We start from the raw sequence: 21,323 nt of genomic DNA, 5'->3' as shown, positions 1-21,323 counted from the left end.
TCATCCGTGAAGGATTTTTAGTGCCTTAGCTACTTCCCAACATACTACACAACTTGCTCTTAAACATAGACTCTGAATTGTTCGACTCTTTTCAATGTTTGGCCTATCATGAAGTGCTTTCAATTCTTGAAATTGTAGTGGACGTTGCACCCCTGAAAAATTATTTTATCATAACATGTATTTCTGTTGGAATAAAACCATGAACAATAACAATAATTGTAGTAGTAGTTGTAGTAGTAATAATAATAATAATAATAATAATAATAATAATAATAATAATAATAATAATAATAATAATGTTGATATATGAATACATATCATAGAAAACAGCTTGCCTGTCATTTCGGCATGTTCTGTATGGCAGAGCGTATACAGTAATGTTTTATGTTGCTCAGTAGTATTCCTGACAATACCTTACAACATAGTAAACACTTGTAACAATCGTCGTCGCCCTCGGCTGCCAGCTCCGAAATATGGAAAATATCTCGAGGATGGCGTCGATGTCAATAATTAATTATATACACTGATTAATTTGGGCGCCAGCCTCCTCGAGATTACTCCGGTAGAGGATGAGGTTCCCAGGTCAGCTGCAAAACGGTCGGGACATGGGGTTTGGGAGACGTGCTCGTAGGTTGAAATGATGTAGGCGCACACCAGAAGTTGTTGATAAGAACTATGAAAACGTTTATTATTATTATTAAGTGTTCGTTTCAGATCAGCAGAAATGCGCGTCCAAGTGTATAATATCTCGCTCTCACTTCCCGCAAGTTGGTATACTAATTTCTGAGTTCACGTAATTATATATTTTGTACTATAAAACACCAGTAATATAACGGACAGTTGATAACGTGATGAGAGGAAAGAATTCAGACTTATAATAATAATGCAACACACGACTTCTTACTACACTCACTAAAAAATTCTAAGTCCGTAAATTGTTATACTTCCGAGTTAGGTTTGCCGAGAATATGTGGAGTGCAACTTCTCCGTACGCGTTCTATATGCCTTCTGTCTATCTGCCAAATCTATCCTCTACTTTCAACCACCAAACATAGAATTTCGCCCTCCTATCTATATATCACGTGTCTCTATTAAGAATCCTGATTGGCCATGATTACACTTACGTCACTTAAGACGCGTTCTTCAAAAATTGTTCGTTAACTAGAACATCTCCTACTTCCGGCGTCCTGACAATTCTCTGACATATACCAGATCATCTCTTTTGGAACCTGGCTTGGCGTCATCTACTGACCACCCGCAGGCAAAGTCCATACATTCCCTCATCAGTCAACTCCACGCCTGGACACATGTTTCCTGTCAGCCTAGCTTCCTTTCAGCCTTCCTGTCCACCTGTTACTTCCGTCTCAGATTTTGAAACTAACTTACACGTCCGCGCATCCTATCCATATAAGAATATTAACACGAAATACTAATCTAATCAAAACCTCCTTATCCTATACGAGGAACCGTCTCAAATGCCCTCTCATAACAAAGAATATTCCCAAGGGAATATTTGTTGTCATGAGACGCCCCAAAAAAAAAAAAAAACCTTCGCTACTAGTCTCCGGTGTCCCCTAATTAGTCACACTTGGATACACCTTTTGCTATGCTTATAAACAATGTACAAATTTACACTTACAATTATTACATATTTACAACTATTCACATGTATGAATCTATATACACACCTCACGCCTGCTTACATCTCACACGCCAGTTTAACTGACTTCTACCTGACATATATACAGCATCCAATCGTAACATTCAGGGCACATCCGAATACAATGGCGCTCTCTCACTCACATTCATGATCGGTTCCTTGATACATACTTATACTTATAACATAGAAATAAGAATTATGAACCACAATAAAAAAATATACGCTAAATAATACATAATACATTTTAAAATACCAATTAACCCTTTATATCATACTTCATATATTATCTGAAGCCTTGAAAACACATTTACATTCATAAAATTGAAATAATAACCATTAACCAGAATCAAAATTATACTAAGAGGTACATAATACTTTTAAAATACCAATTGGCCCTATTTATCCTATCTCATACACTAGCTGCAACCTTGAAAGGTCTTAACAGCTGTTTGTGGTATCGCCCAATAAGTTTACTACTCTTTGGGTCCATCAACTCATATGTATGGTCACCCAATTTTTTCTGAATTGTCATCGGGCCCTTATACAACAGTTCCATTCTCGAATAACGTCCCCTCAATATAGAGGACAACTTTACGTCTCGGACAAGGACCGCATCCCCAACGGATGGCTCCCATTTACGCTTGTACCTTTTAACACCCCTTAGGCGCTTCTCGGTTTTAGCTTTTATCCGTTCAATGACCCTTTTACACAGCTGTTCAGGGGTGGGAGGTGTATCGCTACTAATGGCTGTTGGCAGTCTCTCTATCATAGGTTCCGGGTCCTGACCCAACATCAATGTAATCGGGGCCACGCCGGTGGTTGGATTGATCGAATGATTCATTACCCTTTCAATAACTTTACAGTATTTAAACCAGTCCCTATGATTTTTGTGACACAATACCCTTAAGTACAGTGAAATATCTCTCAGTGCCCTCTCACAAGGGTTACCACTAGGAAAATAAGACGAACAGTTGTACAACTTCACCCCAGTATCATACAGCATCTTACTAAACACTTTGGACTTATGCACTGACACATTATCACTTAGAATACACTTAATCGGCCCATAAGCCGGCATATAGTCCTCAATCAACTTCTTAGCACAAGATCTACTTGTGATCGATCTCATAGGATATATTTTCACAAACTTAGTAAACACGTCATAAGTCACAAAAATGTACTTGTAACCGAAGGAAGATGTCGGCATAGGTCCATGTTCATCTACCGCCACCAACTCATTCTTAGCTTCCCTTACAATTGCCTGTGGTACTACATCATACTTCACGTTAAGAGGTTTTGCTTTTTGGCATAGTTCACAGCAAGATATCACCTTTCTTACCTTTCTTGCCAATTGCTTAACATAAAACGTGTCGGAGATCATGAGTGACACTCGTTCACAACCTGAATGACACATAGATATGTGGAAGCTCTTTATCAGCTCCTCCTCCAGATTCTTAGGAATGTAGACTTTCCACTTTTGTTCCTGCCGGCCATGTAGCTTATACAATACACCATTATACACCCCCACTTTCTCGTCTGTGACCGAGGAAATCTCTGTGGCGCCGTCTTTCATGCATTTTACATCAGGATCTAAGTCCTGTAATTCCGAGATCCGTTTGAATTTTGCAACTAATGAGTTATCGTTGCCGGTAACGTGCATCTTCATTACCGCTATTTCATAATTAGGAGCGGTAATGGTTTCGGGAAGTCCCGACTTGAAATTCAGGCGAGAAAGACAATCGCCGAAAATATTCTCAGATCCTGGGATGTGCGTAATGGTTACGTCATACGCCAGGATCTCATGCACATATCTCGATATCCTAGAATTAGTCAGCTTGCAGCGATTCAAGAATGCTAAGCTCACATGGTCAGTGAAAATTGTAATCGGCTTATTAAAGACGTACTGTCTAAATTTCTGCAACGCAAAATATACAGCCGATATATCCATCTCGGTTATGGAGGCGTTGCTCTCAGTTCTCGACAGCCCTCTGGAGGCTGTGGCGATCACATGTCTTTCATCATTTTCGTCTACTTGACACAGGACGGCGCCGTATCCGAGTCCAGACGCGTCTGTATAAACTTGATATGGTAGGCTACCATTAGGCCTTTCCAATAAGACAGATTCGGCAAAGAGAGCCTTCGAGCGTTCGAATGCTTCTTGTTCTCCTTTGCCCCATTTAAATTGCGTCTCTTTCTTTAAGAGTTCCCGCAATGGTGCTACGTGCTTTGCAAAGTTGACTAGGAACCTATTCTGGTATTGTAGGATTCCTAGGTACCGGCGGACCTGTTTCTTGTTTCGCGGACACGGTATCTTCAAAATACTATCGATCCTGTCCCTGTTAGGACGTATTCCGTCCGCGGAGATCACATATCCCAAAAAATCGGTTTCTCGTTTAAAGAAAAACGTCTTACCCAGTTTTACAGTCATACCGGCGTCTCTCAGCCTACCCAAAACATATTCAATGTGCTTTATGTGCTGATCGACGTCGTTGCCGTATATCAAGAAGTCGTCAACGTATTGTGCAAGAAAATTTCCCGTTGTCTCGCCGAAAACAATATCTAGCGCCCTTAACAATGCGGCTCCTGAGCTCGCGATACCAAACGGGCATCTCGTATATTGGTATACTCGACCGTTATGTAAGAACGCTGTGTACTTACGAGACTCGGGTGCTAATGGTATCTGCCAGAATGAACTGGTCAGATCCAAGCTAGTGAAGACTGTACACTCACCCATTCTACCCAATAAGGTATCTATAGCCTCGGTCCTAAAATTGTCTCTGACAGAAAATGAATTTATACGGCGCGCATCTAATGTAACTCTTAAGCTCCCGTTTGGTTTCCTAACCCAACATAATGCGTTAACAAAAGGTGAATCCGAAATCTCTATAACACCATCTCTCAACATGTCGCTGATTACCTGGTCGGCCTGCTCTCTTAATGACAAGGGGATTGGCCTACATTTATGCCGGAATTCTTCCGCGCCTTCTACCTGAATTTTGTGTGTGTAAACATTACACAACCCGGGCTTTTCGGAAAATACGTCAATATTCTTCACAATGACCTTCGTCAAATAACCTCTTTGTCCGTCACTCAACCCGTGCGCCTTGTCCACTTTCTCCTTCACCGAGCGAAACCTGTCCTCTGATTGACAGCTTGTAAACACGGGGCTTCTACCTAAGTGGTCGCGTGTCGCGCTTCCCTCGCCGTCGACACCTAAATACTTCGAATAAACAACCTGTTCCATACATACATCACAATCGTTACCAAGAAAATCACAGACGTCCTCATAATTACCACGCTCCTCACACGGATTAACTTCTACAATTATATGGTCAAAAATTTTTAAATTTTCGACAAAGAACAGTTCCCCTTGTAACTCTTTTTCCTCGCTCATTCTCTCGTCTATCATACCATTATCAACATCCGGACCGAACGGTATCTGAAGCAACGATTCCATATCTTTTCTAACGGTCAAACTACGCGTACTGAAATCTATCAAGGCCTCCCACTCGTAGAAGCTTTCTACTCCTACTATAACATCTGTGGTGAGACGCTGTATCACCAGAAATATCGCACTTAGCTTCACTCCACCAACATCCAATTCAAACATGACTTGAAAACGAACTTTTTCACGTTTCTTTCCTAGCGCGCCCGCACAATACAAAGAACACAATGGCAACACTTGCAACTTAACCCCTGATTCCTTAATTCGGGAGAAAAACTCCATACTGCAAACGTTGTTCGTGGAACCGGAATCCAATAGCACGCTACACTTAACATCGTATATTGTCGCGTCTACTCGCGGCAGTTCGTATACACTCTGATTTTGGTTATTGGGATATGCGATTTCGCGCTGTTTCCCCACATTAACAAAATTTGTGGACCCTCTAGACAGGATCTTGCGATCTATCGCCACAGAAATCTCCGAGTCCGTAAGATTCCCGGGTCTCAGTTTCCCTGCTGAGAAGTCCCAGCCTGTCCGGGACGGACGTTCTCGGTCACTCTCGGAGGACCTGACACACTGTCACCTGGCTGTCTATTAAGACGTATCTGATCGCCATTTTCAGAATGGGATCGTCTGCGGACTCCGTCATACGCCATTGGGTCATTTCTACCTTGATAAACTACATCAGGAGACATACTTCTCCTCTCATTGAATCTACCGGGGCGCCTCCAGTTGCGCCTTTCTCCCCCTGCAAAGAAATTAGGCCTCCAGTAGCCCTGCCTATATCCCCGATTCCTTAACCAGTGAGGCTGGCCTCGGATCCCGTAGTTATCAATCCCATCATTATTTCGACACCACCTTAAGTGGTTCACACGCCTGACGGGACCACTCCCTCGGCTCATGCCGTTTCTATTAACATTACATTGTACGTTTTCACTCCTTTGATCATTGCAGTACCGTCCTCTAACATTGTTAGAAAATCGGTTTACATTATACTGCCTGTCAATATCGTAAGGTTGTAAACCACGACCGCCAGCATTGCTTGGCCGATCCCTGCTCCAACCGTCATTATAGTTAGTACTATTGTACCCTCTGTGGGGTGGGGAGGCTTCTCCTGCCCTCCGCCCCAATTTCGTCACGGTTTTGACATTTTCTTTCTCCAGTCTACTATCGGGTCCTAATCTACACGATTCATGGCTGGCATCCGACAAGTCGAAGGCCGCCAACAAATCAATGGTTTCCCCGAAATCCCTCGGATTGGCTACTATCATGTTGTGCCTAATATTCTCCGGGTAGTGGGAGATTACCATATGTATTAATTCGGAATCCGGGATGGGCGGATTCAAGCTTTTCCCCTTCCTGACTAGATCTAGAAAATAATCGATTTTTGACAATCCTCTTTTTACGTCATACCGCCCCTGCGTGATTTCCGCCCTCAGCTGCTGTTGTCGCCTTGGGCCCCAATATTTGTTCGAAAATTTTTCTCGAAATTCGCCGTAGCTGACATCGTCACCTAGGGCAACCAACACCCAGTTCAGGGGTCTTCCCCTCAAACTTTTCTTTACGATCGTCATCTTTAACTCATCCGGTACCCCTTTCAGCTGGAAATATTTTTCTAACTCGCCGATGAATTGGTGAGGATTTGTAAATTCCTCCTCATCAAACGTTGGATACATTAGCTCGTTTATAACATGGATGGGGTAGCTCGGACGATTTAAAGACGGCTGATCGCTTGATTGAGACGGAGGAGCGTTTTCGTGGCTTCGGGACGCCTGATTAACTCCTACTCTACCTACATCGTGGACACCTGATGTCGCACTACTTCCCGAAGCGACGGGCCGGCTCCCATCCGTGAAAACAGGTAGCGTTGGCTCCGAGGCGTTATCATTTTCCTCATCACGGGCGTTATTTTCCTCCATTCTAGCCTGCAGTCTACTAATTCTCTCACTCAACTCCATGACCTTATTCGTATCTTCCTTTTCCCTATTATCCATTAACGCCTTCAGATTCACCACTTCCTGTCCTACGCTGTTAAGTCTTTCCTCGATCACATGGCTTATTTCCCTGACCTTACCATCCATTTCCTCTATAATAGCCTCTCTAAATTCCCCGTTCTCTCTATTTACACTTTGTTTGACTCTATCCTCTATCTCTTGGAGACTATCTACTAACCTACTTTCCAGCCTGTCTATTTGGTCCCTATTCTCCCTGGAATTCTCTATCATCTCATTCTTCAATTGTCCAATCTGTTCCTGGTTTATTTTAGAACTTTCCACCAACTGGCTCTCTAGCCTGCTACTATTCTCAGCCATCTCACTCTTCAAATTACCGAACTGGCTCTCTAGCCTGCTACTATTCTCAGCCATCTCACTCTTCAAATTACCGAACTGGCTCTCTAGCCTGCTACTATGGCTCTCTAGCCTGCTACTATGGCTCTCTAGCCTGCTACTATTCTCAGCCATCTCACTCTTCAAATTATTACTAGTTTCTATCATTTCGTTCCTCATCTGATTCATCTGCTCCAGTATCCGCTCTAACACATTATTCGACATGGCATTGTCCGAACCTCGCGAACTTTCTTTATCTTGGCTAGTACTCGTCCCTGCTGTAGTCTCCATTTTTTTTTTACTTCTAGTCTGGCTCCTTAGCAACATGTAATATATAATATATCTTCAACAATTCCCCTTAAACTCAAAAACAAAATAAACCCTACCAAAATGAATTACACACATGTACATATATATGGATACAACAATTGAAATGAAACCCTTTATGCTTACGTATCGACGTCTTCTAGGTTACGCCTGGGTGATCGTCTCCCCCACCGTCCATCATTGTTCTCAGCTGTTTGGGGTCTGCATGGTGTTGTGGCTGTCGGTCGTTGACACTGCATGATACTGCAAGCTGCTCTACTAACACTGCGTTGGCTGTCGGCTCTCGCGTCGATCCCCGCTGCGATCATTGTTGCCATCAGCCGCATTAACCCTGCGTCGGCTGTCGGCTCTCGCGTCGATCCCCGCCGTGGTCATTGTTGCCATCTCGAGCCCCACGTTGGGCGCCAAATTATGTAACAATCGTCGTCGCCCTCGGCTGCCAGCTCCGAAATATGGAAAATATCTCGAGGATGGCGTCGATGTCAATAATTAATTATATACACTGATTAATTTGGGCGCCAGCCTCCTCGAGATTACTCCGGTAGAGGATGAGGTTCCCAGGTCAGCTGCAAAACGGTCGGGACATGGGGTTTGGGAGACGTGCTCGTAGGTTGAAATGATGTAGGCGCACACCAGAAGTTGTTGATAAGAACTATGAAAACGTTTATTATTATTATTAAGTGTTCGTTTCAGATCAGCAGAAATGCGCGTCCAAGTGTATAATATCTCGCTCTCACTTCCCGCAAGTTGGTATACTAATTTCTGAGTTCACGTAATTATATATTTTGTACTATAAAACACCAGTAATATAACGGACAGTTGATAACGTGATGAGAGGAAAGAATTCAGACTTATAATAATAATGCAACACACGACTTCTTACTACACTCACTAAAAATTCTAAGTCCGTAAATTGTTATACTTCCGAGTTAGGTTTGCCGAGAATATGTGGAGTGCAACTTCTCCGTACGCGTTCTATATGCCTTCTGTCTATCTGCCAAATCTATCCTCTACTTTCAACCACCAAACATAGAATTTCGCCCTCCTATCTATATATCACGTGTCTCTATTAAGAATCCTGATTGGCCATGATTACACTTACGTCACTTAAGACGCGTTCTTCAAAAATTGTTCGTTAACTAGAACATCTCCTACTTCCGGCGTCCTGACAATTCTCTGACATATACCAGATCATCTCTTTTGGAACCTGGCTTGGCGTCATCTACTGACCACCCGCAGGCAAAGTCCATACATTCCCTCATCAGTCAACTCCACGCCTGGACACATGTTTCCTGTCAGCCTAGCTTCCTTTCAGCCTTCCTGTCCACCTGTTACTTCCGTCTCAGATTTTGAAACTAACTTACACGTCCGCGCATCCTATCCATATAAGAATATTAACACGAAATACTAATCTAATCAAAACCTCCTTATCCTATACGAGGAACCGTCTCACACTTTAAGTTTTCAGAACAAAAATAGTCTTCCTCCCACACTGCACGGAATGATCGTTTGCTTACAGAAGGTTTGACTGTGTCATTGTCCCGCACTATCCGTACGTTTATTAAGTACTTGAACTACAGGGACATCATTTTATTTTTACTTCAATTTTTAATGTACCTGAGTTTTGGAATGTACTTCACTCCCACCCCTTCTACTAGTAAACTTCCAACCGTTCACGACACAGAGCCGAGGGCGCATAAGCAGTACTGAGTTAGCGAGTACAGTACGTTCCAGAAATATGTTTGCGTTTTCCAGTGACGAAAGAGCTTTCAATATTGAATGACATTTTTGCACAGGTACTGTCGTCCGTTTGCCTACGTCGTATCCCGGTTTCCCCCACCTGCTTCTGTTCGCCCCACTGTAAAGTCTAGTAGCTGGGCTATCTTAGCTCTTTTCTGAAAAATTTCTGTTAGGAATTGGACGTCTACGTAATATTATACAACTGTTTAAAATAACTTAAATAAAAGGGCCTCGTTAAGTAATTAACTGTCACCTGACCCCCTCCTTTTCTACGACCTTGCGACAAAACCACTTGAACGGACAGTAGATAGCATTTCTGAGTAATTTTATCTTTCGGATCGGGCAGAAGTGAAGAATGAATTTACAGTACATAAGGTACTCTTTTATAGAGTAGGTACAGAATTATTTCAACATGAGTTGCTAGAACGAAGGAGGAAAGTGGTAATTGGAATTAGGTACAATAGTCTATAGTGTGATAATATGTACAAAAGAACTGAAGCCTGTATCGAAATGAATGGCCACCATTTTCAAAAATGTGTTTAAATATCCATATTATGATTATTTTTCAATTTAACTTCATTCTCTATATTGTACGCTAAAGTACTGTAACAGTATAATATACACTGCATAATTAATACGTCCGAATGGATAGCTCAATTCGTGAGTAAAAACACTAAGTGTTAATGCATTACTGTATTTTGATTAAACAAAAACCTAATGAAAATTATCAAACTCAAAATTGCGATATTTCCTAGTTTACATAAATGGATGAACTACTTTTCTTCCCTCCTATACCTAGTAAAGTGATTTGTATTTTACGCCAGTATCATCGAACTCCAGTCGTGGAAGGGGAAGCAAACGGTGTTTCCTGTTTCAATCGTTAATAGAAAGGTATAGCCAGGTTAATATTAAAAATGTTAGTAAAAATAAAATGATGTCCCTGTACCTTCCGCAGTCATCCGTCGAGCCTCGAACGAGGAACAGCACGCTCTACAGTCGAAGGTTGTGATTACAGAACGTAATCGGGAGTCAGAGAATGAGCATACCTGCTGTAAGTAATTACTCTGAGAGTCGATTTAGGACACTGCAAGCAGACAGTGTCTTATGGATGCGTAGTATTAAAATTGTCGCCTTATCATTGTATAATGAAACCTATCGAAATGATGTAGTCTAAGGCAGCGGGACTATAATGCTTCATGCCATTTCATTGAACATTTCAATTCAAATCAAATCAAATATGTAGGCCTAATATAAGCATTCATGTGGCCACTATGGTTCAGCATTCATCATAAATATTCACTTATAAGCTGTTGATCGCGTGTACTGTTTGACCAGGACGAGTCTGTCTGTATATGATGAATACTATTATAATAAAAGCCCGATATAGCTCGGTTGTTGGGGGACATATTTAACCATCGCGGTATAGCTGAACCGCGATATATCGGAAGCGGAAGTGATTGATAATGAACTGCAATTCTATACATGAATTTAAATACGTAATTGCTTGTTGAACAACTGTCGGGTTGCGTAACTTCGGCTTAACCCGTGACATATAGTGAATATTGTAACTATACTGTTGTAAAATTGACAGTCAATATGTAATGTATATATTATTATTATTATTATTATTATTATTATTATTATTATTATTATTATTATTATTATTATTATTATTATTATCATCATTGCTATCTCTAGTTTTCTTTCTTTTTTTTTTTTCTTGTATTAGCTCGATGAGAGCTCTATAGTGTTCTTTTGACCCTGTTGACCCTCTATAGGGGCTTTAGTTTAATTTGTATTATTTTCATCAGTGTTTCGATTTCTTTTTTGTATTTATATGTACTATCTGGAAGGATGGAAGAGAAGACCTTACGGCCTTAAACCTATCAGATTAAATAAGTAAATAAATAAATAAATAATGTAATACGTACTGTAATATAAACTAAACACTCACCAGTTATGCAGTTTATTCCATAAAACTTTTTATTGTATTGTATTTAACAATAGTTCACTTCACTTATTATGAACTATCTGATTTTACACTGACTTAGAAAAAGTCTGTAAGTTTTGTTTGGCGGACTAAATCACTACTTTTTTCCTCTGCTTATTGTTTCATATTAGCAAGATAGAGGAGACGAACACTGTTTGGTTCACTTTGCCTTTCCAACCAAGACTATACAGATGAGATATCACTTTAATAACACTTGGAATATTGTCTTTCTCTTCTGCATCATTTTCAGCACCGACAATTTTATCGTCATTTTCTTCATTTTTACCATCGTTTTCATTCCGTATAACATTTATGATATCTTCACCCTCTAATTGTACACTTAATTTAAAAAAGAATGGGCGACTCTTGGTGGATAGAAATGCTAAGTTCTATCGCGCTGTTCACTCGTGTAAACGCACTGTACTTCAAGGCATTGCTGTGGTGTCTCTTCATTGAAAATCGTTCGTCTACAATGTAGTCAACCTTACGATCTGTGTGTGGCCCAGTATAAGTTCTTATACAAGTACAGTACTCGCAATAGTGTTGTCTCTTCGGGAACTCGGACACTTCACAATTTCCGAAATTATCATACACTAGTTTGCAAAAGTCACGAGCTACCTAACGAATTCATCTAGCCACCAAAATTGCCTCCTATTCAAGATCTAATACATCGTGCGTAATACAGAAACAGAAAGATCAAGTAGATTCACAGCAAGAATGTTTTTGACTGTTTAGCTAGAACCAACTGAAGAGGGATTTGTACATTTCTATCGATATTCAGAAGTCCTGCCCCCTACAAGTTTTTATTTTTAAAAGAACAAAAAGTTAAAAGTATCCGAAAATCGAACCCAGAACTTCTACTCGAAAGGCGTGTCACTAACTGGTTGAGCTACGCAAACGATGATATAATGAAAAAGTACTGCAATATGTCTATTGGCATGTAGTGACTTTTAACTAGGATTTACGCCCTTTAGAAGCAACTTGGTATATTTTCAAGGTTTACATATTCTCGTTTTCAATAGCTTCGAAATGAGCTATATTCCATGAAAATATGAAATGGGTGTGATGAAAAGTTTCCCTTGTAAGTATTACGCATGGACAATTTTTTGTTATATTTTTGTGATACTGAAGTGAAATGAAATGAAGGTTTTCAATTTATGTTTCCATTTACAAGGTAAGTTGGGCAGTAGTTATTATTTTCCAGTGCAATTTACAATCGCCCCCAAAATGGAGGTAACGCGCGATCAGTATGAAGCTATTATAGCTGGTTTTCGCTACCTTTATTTTGTCCCGAGATTCATTACGATGTTGGGTGGGCATCGGCCGAAATTTCATTAGAAAATTCCTTCATCATGAGAACTTGAACCAGCTCATTCCGCAATGCGACTCCAGATATGGCGTCTTAGACCACAACACTAGTACACTGCTGTGGAGTAAAGGTTAGCATGTCCGACCGTGAAATTCGCGGGCCCGGGTTCAAATCCTAGTTGGGACAAGTTACCTGCTTGAGGTTTACGGGGTTTCCCCTCAACTCTTCAAAAGCAAATGCTGGGTACAGACCGATTATTTAGCCCTGACAGCTCGGCGACGCGAAAAAGGGGAAGCAATCGGAGCAGTGGGAGAGCTCCGGAGTATAGATAAAGGTGAGTGGTCGGTATAGGAATGCAGTACTGCTTAATTTTACTAGAAACATACGGCTCTACCGCACGCGTGACAACCGATCGCTTCCAAGGCATTCGAGTGACTAACCTAAACACCCCTTGGCGTAACTAAATGGACTCGTCTGACCAAGGTGCACATTGCTGGCGACTGTCAGGATTAAATAATCGTACTGTAACTGTTGGCGCTGGATCCTGGACTCATTTATCTAGTATTATCACCAATTTTGTGGAAAATCCTTCTGAGTCCCTCAACCTAGCACGGAAAATTAATTTTTTCCCTAATTACAGGTTATAATTTTCTGCATGTGGGAACTATCTTATTAACAGTATAGAACTCGTGCACAGTTCTACGAATGACACAAAAGTCAAAATCATCACTTTCTACGTTTATTTCTCTTGTTCTCGGACTAGTGCTGCTTATGATTAGGGTTTTCTCCGGAGCGGTTGTTTGGGCGCTTTCAATCGGAGACCTCCGGTTACCTCCGATTGATGCCGCGCAGGTTGTATATGTTCTGCGGCGCAGACATACATTTTCCGCTGAGCATTCCTTTAATCGGGTCAGGTAGTGATTGGAGTCCGCTGACGTCCGCGTATCTTTTATAATAATTTGAAATTTTTTGTTGTTTATTTTCTTTTTTATTTACCCCCTTCTCTCTCTCTCTCTCTCTCTCTCCCCCTCCCTCTCTCTCTTTTTCTTCGGCTTTTCTTTTTTTCTTGTTTTGCTTGAAGTACTAAGTTAGCTGACAGATTTGTTTTTCTAGTTTCGAAATTCATAGTATATGTGGAAAAGCGTATTAGTTTAAGTCAATGATCAAATTAATAACATTAAAATTAACTGAAAACTAAAGCCGAAGTAAAGCTTTTCAGTAGCTAATGTAAAAGTTTATAATTTTCCTGGAAACACTTGTTTATTTACAAACAGTTTTTGTCAATTATTATTCTAATCGGTTTAGTTTAACGTAAAATATATTAAGGGAGTTCCAGAATGGAACAAAAGAAACGTGTGGTATCAATGGATTAAAGTTTACTGTCCAGAATAATTTATTCAGATTCTTCACCGGACAGGATTGAGATCATTGCGTTAAAGGGTGCCAGTATTTGAACTGTCTCTTCTAAAACGCGTCACTCTTCCTCTGTAATAAAAAATATAAGCTGATATCAACTTAAGGATAATTGTAATTATATTATTACCACACGTTTCTTTAGTTTCAGAATTAAACTCAATATTTTAACCTAAACATTAAAATATAATTCAAGTTGCCTTTCAGATATTCCATATAAGTTATGCATGTTTTTTTATTGGCTCGAAAGTTACGTTTTATAGAAATTTCAAGACTTTTTTCTAGACTGTGGACCTTTGGAACAATAGTACTAAAGCAGTTTAAAAAAATCGTATCAAATGTTTTGCGTAATTTTAAAACTACGAAAACGATGATATCACTAATTAACCGTCAATGTGTATCTGAATGGTAATAATTAATTTTTGACAGCAAGTACGAATACCACAACCGCGACCCTTAATGTTAGCCTAAACACTTACATACCTACATTTTAAAATTTAGACCTACTCAGAGAATCTATCTAACCTGGTCCACGCCATAGAGATTTCCAAATACGGACCTGTTAGCGTCTTAGGAGCGTTTGGCTTTTCTGGCAACACTATCACCAACTCATCTTTCATTTTAAGTAAGCGGCTCATCATTGAAGTTTGGAATTTTATCTCGTAACAATATGCTAGATCAATCTTACAGGGCCCTTTTTTGCTGAAATTCTTCTGCTTTTCAGCTTTTCATTCGCAATGTTACTCTATCTGCACACCAAATCACGAAATTATTGATTAGAACTTTTATATATAAATCAAAGTAAACACGCTTTTTAAAAGAGTTCAAAAGTGTTTTGAACTGTTAAATTTACTTACTTGAAAAAAGTTGCGATTGCCGAAAAGTGAGAGAGAAATTCACCCACATCTGGGGTCTCATAAATTCCTACTTTCACGGTAAGGTTCAAGATGTGGGGACCACAGCCTAGATGGCAAAAATTTAATTTTTTTTTAACGGCAGCAACCATATTTGGGGCATTGTATATGACAGTGGCAGAAACTCTGTTGTTTAGTCCCCATGAATTAATGACTTGAATTCAACCAGCAATTCTGTCGGCTGTATGACTTCCCTTGATGATAGATAAGTCCAAAGAACAGAAGTTAATTGGTCACCTGTCACGTAGTGACCTGTTACTGTTATGTATCCAGATTACCTGTTGGAAGACCAGCAGTTTTTTAAATCCTTTAATTCCGTTCGCAGTTTATTCTGAACGCTGTCGTATAAGTCGCCTAAAAGAACCTGCAATATTCACGTAAAAGTAGATACCAATTTTATTGAAAAAAGCAACGAAGAACCCTGGTTAGTTGAATTATAATGAATAGTTTTTTATGTTAGTCAATTCTACACACTATCACAAAGTTTTTATCACGTAAACCACGTGCTCTATTTACAGTACTTACATGAGAAAAAGTGTTACGAAACTGCAGTGAATATCTTGGGTTTAAACATCTTGACGAGATATTTAAATCCGGCATCTTCGACGACTCTGAGTGGTTGCATATCACTAGACATAAACTGAATTAAAAGTTTATCCAATTTAACTTTTTCAGCACTGTTCGATAGTTGTGCTGAGTGTTCGAGCTGCTGTCCAACATAATTGTCGGCGCTTTCTTCAAGTTCGCGATTGTGCGATCGCTTCAAATGGTCTAACAAATTCGAAGTACCACCACCCTTAGAGTAAATTCGCCCACCAAGTTCACAGAGTGAGGCTTTATTATTATCTTCACTAAATTAAAGAATTTCCATGCGACTGATATCCGATTTGGTGCCATTTTATTCCACTCCAACTACCGTCAGTCCGTATGCGCCGGTCGTCCTTGAGCTCTACGTTCTCCAACTTCGCTTCGCTCCGAACTACCGCATCTCTCCGTATGTCCCGTTTCCACCTACGATAGTACCGGAGATCACCGGTGGCGAGTTTTTTTCGTAATCTCCGATTCCTCCGCGGTACTAGTCACTCCGATGAGCAGCAGTATCTCGGACGGCGTTTCCCTGGTGATTTTTTTGGTGATTGAGAGCTTGTTGCGTTCTTAATCTTCAATTCTTTGCTTATATTACTAATAGTTGCCACAGATACGCCTGTATAAGCGGCAGCTCGTTCTGTTGCACGAGCCAGGGGAATATTCACAGTATTCAGCCTCTTTTCCTGGTCACACACCTGAATTACACTCTGCCACCGGCGTAGCTCGGTCGGTTAAGGCGCTTGCCTGCCGATCCGGAGTTCCGCTCGGGCGCGGGTTCGATTCCCGCTTGGGCTGATTACCTGGTTGTGGTTTTTCCGAGGTTTTCCCAAACCGTAAGGCAAATTTCGAGTAATCTATGGCGAATCCTCGGCCCCATTTCGCTAAATATCATCTCACTATCACCAATCCCATCGACGCTAAATAACCTCGTAGTTGATACAGCGTCGTTAAATAACCAAGTAAATAAATAAAATAATTACACTCGCGATTAAACTAGTATTACCCACTTCGCTGTGAATTGTTCTACCTTTCTTATTCACCATTTCACTCGTATATAGAATACCTAACACGTGCACACAGTTATACCACAAACTGAAGACTGCATATTTTTGGACGATTAATACTTCCCACTCCGCTCGGCTCGGCTTGGCTGTAGCAACAAAAGAATCTACCTGCAATACCCCCCCCCCCCGCACCGATGGCAAGAATACCTAAGGTCCCAGCGCTAAACTCGTCGGAGGAAGACAGTACAGTAGGTCGCGGACGTTTATATAAAGAAGTGAGTGCTCCACGTGTAGGTATAACACAGGATGCCGACGACGACCTCGCTGCTGTGTTGCTTGGCGCTCTTCACAGCTGCGGCCTGCACCTCAGTGCCGCCGGATCACAGTGCAGACTTCAGCTTGCCGGATACCCTGAGTCACAGTGACCAGTGTACGTTAAATGTGCAGTGCCCTTTTTCCATCGAGCACTATCGTAGTATCTGCTATATTCTCGTAATGTTTTTATTATATGCACAGTGTCTACAGTATTTCTCTATAACAGCGGTGACCAAACTGGGTATCGTGATTACATTCTGTAATCAAAGATATTCATAATGGTAAGGGGAGTTTCCTGTACATTGCTCTCTGTCTCGCTCACGTACTGATGGTAAGCAGTGTCGGTACTATGTCGCTCTACAAACCCTCTGTCTCTACGAGCAGGAACAGAAGGTTTCGTACAGAATGGGAAGAGGAATTTATTTGCTGTTCTGTCGGAGAAAATGTAATATGTTGCTTTGCTCAACGGTTCAATTAGTAGTAGTATATAGACGCGATATTACAGGGCATTACGCTGAATTCACAGATATAACTGATATTATTGTTATTATTATTATTATTATTATTATTAATATTATTATTATTATTATTTATCAGCAAGTGGTACCATAATTCTTATATACATGCCTGAATATATATTCCTACACTTTCCCTTGTAGGATAAAAGAATTACTACGTTTTATATCTACTTTAATTTTTTAAAATTTTGATAACTATTATCAGTTATTTACAATTATTGATTTAATAAAAATAGTAATAGTAATAATAATAAAAATACTGATAGCATATCAGTAGCAGCAGCAGCAGTAGTAATAATAATAATAATAATAATAATAATAATAATAGTAATGATAATAATACTAATAATAATAATAATAATAACAATAATAATAATAATAATAATATAAACTGTTTTAATATTATGTTCTAGTGTAGTAATGAAACGATCTGTTAAACTCCAAGATCTGAAACCAGCCTAAAATCATCGTCATGATGAGAAAGATGACATAAATAAATGTAAAGAAACCAGCTATCTATTGGCGAACAAAACAGCTCGTTATCTCCACCTTCCAACGAAAGAGAGGTTTTTTTTTTTATAAGCGCAATGATCAAGGTGGCCGAAATAATTTGTCCAATGAAAGTTGCTAATTAATTTTGAAAAACTGCGCATTTATCGACTATATATGCAAAAGAGAATTCAGAAGATTTCTGATTGTGTTCATGAGGAATATTAAAAAAAAAAACAAGAAAATTTGTATACATTTGTATTGGCTCTTGATGACAATAGTGTCATTGCTGATACAGAAAAACTTGCGATTTTTATTCACGGAGTTGATGCAGAACTCAATGTTAGTGCACGAACAATCACTGGTTATAGTTTTCATGCCATGACCTCTCCCCCCCCTCCTTACTTCATATACTGTCTCTTGTGTGTGATCACTGCCGTTCGAGTTTTGGTCAGCGCTGCTCTATAACAATGTAAGTAAAGCATGCAATCTTCGTCCCGGAAAGCTGTTTCGCCTTGTGGATCTCATGTGCCAAATGAAATACCCCATAACAGACTATTGTGGCAAGTTATAATTTTTTACCTCCAGAGAAAGGAGTTAAATTTGTCACATATTGAAGATAGTGCAAATAGTTTATTTGTAACAAAGTTGAAATTGTCGTCAATAGCAGTTTGAAAGTTTGGCTACTGGGAGATTAACTACTCTATATCGCTATGTTAAATTTGTTTATTTAATGACCCATTATCTTAGGAACTGCTGAAAACATCATTCTGAAATTTTTACAAGATAATGATAGAAGGTTTCTAAAGAAACTGACGCAGATTTGTCAAGAAATAAATTTTTTTAAGAAAAGTTTTGATTTTTTAAAATAATGTTGATTTTATTTTGTTGTATTCAATATGTAAACTATTCTTTCTAATTAAACTATTGGATATAGCCTACATCACGTGTTAGTGTGTACTGTATATACATTTAATTATCGTATAGTTGTCTACAACATGCGTTTAAAATTTCATCCTTCAGTCATTTATAGTTCCTGAGAAAATGCGGCAATTGCAGAAAAATAACAAATATAAAATAAATATTATTTTGAAAAAAAAACAACTGTTTAGAACTTGTGTATTTTGATAAATCTGCTTTAATTTGCTTAAAAATCTTGTATATTTATCCTGTAAAAAATTCATTATGTGATATCTACATTAATTCCTGAGATAATGAGTAATTAAGTATTTAACAAAATAATCTGCCCTCAATGAGGGTGACCATAAAGATCCAGAATAAAAGCACTACAGAATAATTTAGAAAGACAAAAAGATTAATACAGGAATTGTTTAGTAAAAAATCCAGAGAAATGCAAACCCAATGGAAGCATCAAACGCCAAAATATAAATGGTAATGTAAGAATTGGATTGAATCTTTAAGAATATTCAATACAATGTTTTGAATTTCAAAAAATCGGAGACCGAGTACTTTTAAAATATTACATATGAATTCAGGAAGTGTGCCACGTGCACCAAACAAAAGAACAGAAACACTCCACTGACTAGTAGGAAGGTTATATTACTCAAGATATTGGATGCAGGACTCATAAATGGATTTCTTCTCCTCATCAACGTGTTGTGCCTGCAGGGCCTCCCTCTCAAACCGGATTGTAGAATCAAGAACTATTCCCTTAGATTGAATCCTGTGGATGGCTACAATATCCGCTCTTCTGTTCGAATCTAAGGATGAAACGCAATGGATCTCCTCGTTTACCTTCCATCCACAACGCTTGAGGACATCAGCAATACCGGTCCTGGTCATATGATGGTATAAGGTGGTTAATTTTCCCTCAAAACCTTTAACAGTCTTGTGTAAATAGTAAACGTAACTAATTTTAATTTTCTTCGTAGATATGGCCATTGTCTTCTTAGTTTTCAGAAGTTTAAAAAAATAATTAATTTTTACCCTCATAATAGACTTCCCTCTTCACGGGTAGAAGATGGGACAAAATGCTGCCAAATTTAAACTTTCGAACAAAGGTTTGATAAATTTTATAAAGACAAGTTTTATTATGGTCTTAAACTGTAATAGCAGTACATCATAACATGATGTCTTTAGAATTTTCGAATTTTTTGTGGTGATAAAATTAATTAAATATACGTAAACATTGATTTTTGGTCCTATCTGTTACGGTAACAATGGTTATTAGAGGAGAAAAATTCGTTACGCGCCGGGGATCGAACCCGGGTCCTTGGTCCTACATATCAAGAAAGAGTAGGAATTCCTATGTAAGTTGTTTTTTAAGAGGTCTATCAAATGGTATGCTATTTGAACCCGACTCCCGTTTGATATTTTAAATTGATACGCCACTAACCCTACTTCCTGTTAAGGCTGATTGATGAAATCAAGCTCATATGTCCTTTAGTTACATATATTTTTGTGTCGAAAACTTTAATGCACTAGTTTCCGAAATAATTGACTTACGGGTGGTCTGAATCACCCATTGTCTTTTCGTACGTTTTCTCATTCAAAGAGTAGGAATTAATAAAAACGTTTCCTATGAAAGTTTTTTTTTTTAAAGAGCTCTTTCAAAAGGTACCATATTGGACCCCGATTCCCATTTGAAATTTTAAAGTGATACGCCACTGACCCTACTTCATGTTAAGGTTGATTGATGGAATCAAGCTCAAGTGAAAGTTCACATGTGCTTTAGTAACAAATATTTTTGTTTCGAAAATTTTAATGCACTAGTTTCCGAAATAAATTACTGTTACGGGTGGTCTGAAACATCCTGTGTGTAATTTATTTTGAATTATCACTGAATGTTTAAAACTATTTAAGTAATTTAAGTGGCGATCCTTAAACTCAACATATCACACATTAGAAGCCAGTAATATGTTTAATAAACTCACAACTATAGGACTTATTTATATAAAGATCGCTTTAAATATTTTGTATAGGCTTCTTTAATATTGTTTCATATTATTCTTTTGGAAAAATTATTAAACATGCAATACATTTTAATGCCAATTTTATGCAACGTTCAAGAAAAGGAAATTAAGTAAAATCTCGTTAATCCGGACTAATTGGGGAGATAAGTTGACCGGTTTAGCGAAAGTCTGGATTAACTGAAATAACCTAAAAGAACAGTAGAAGGTGCATTAAAACTCCGTTCATAGAAACAGAACACGTTTATTATTGTGCATTTAAAGGGCATAGGTATAAATTAGAGACCGGCAAATCAGACAAGACTCACGCCCGTACCTGCTTGCGGTCAGGCTTGGGTTTCGGTGACGCTACAA

The 21,323-nt window shown here is 39.1% G+C and overlaps 1 protein-coding gene across 2 annotated transcripts in view; it reads left to right on the top strand.

The window, feature by feature from the left end:
- The first annotated feature begins 17,005 nt into the window (after positions 1-17,005).
- The window catches only part of LOC138709339 (nose resistant to fluoxetine protein 6-like), a 61,785-nt gene continuing 57,467 nt past the window's right edge, over positions 17,006-21,323 (top strand). For both annotated transcript variants that reach the window (XR_011334914.1, XM_069840039.1), the window contains exon 1: positions 17,006-17,147. Coding sequence is in view for 1 of the 2 variants with exons in the window: in XM_069840039.1 (XP_069696140.1) it covers positions 17,024-17,147 (124 nt within the window). In the remaining variant the exon portion in view is untranslated. The remainder of the gene's footprint in view (positions 17,148-21,323) is intronic.

Source organism: Periplaneta americana, chromosome 11 (genome assembly GCF_040183065.1).
Source record: "Periplaneta americana isolate PAMFEO1 chromosome 11, P.americana_PAMFEO1_priV1, whole genome shotgun sequence".
In the NCBI taxonomy this organism is placed as follows: Eukaryota; Metazoa; Arthropoda; class Insecta; order Blattodea; family Blattidae; genus Periplaneta; species Periplaneta americana.
Note: the sequence above shows the minus strand (reverse complement) of the source record. Positions and strands in the feature narration are given on the sequence as shown.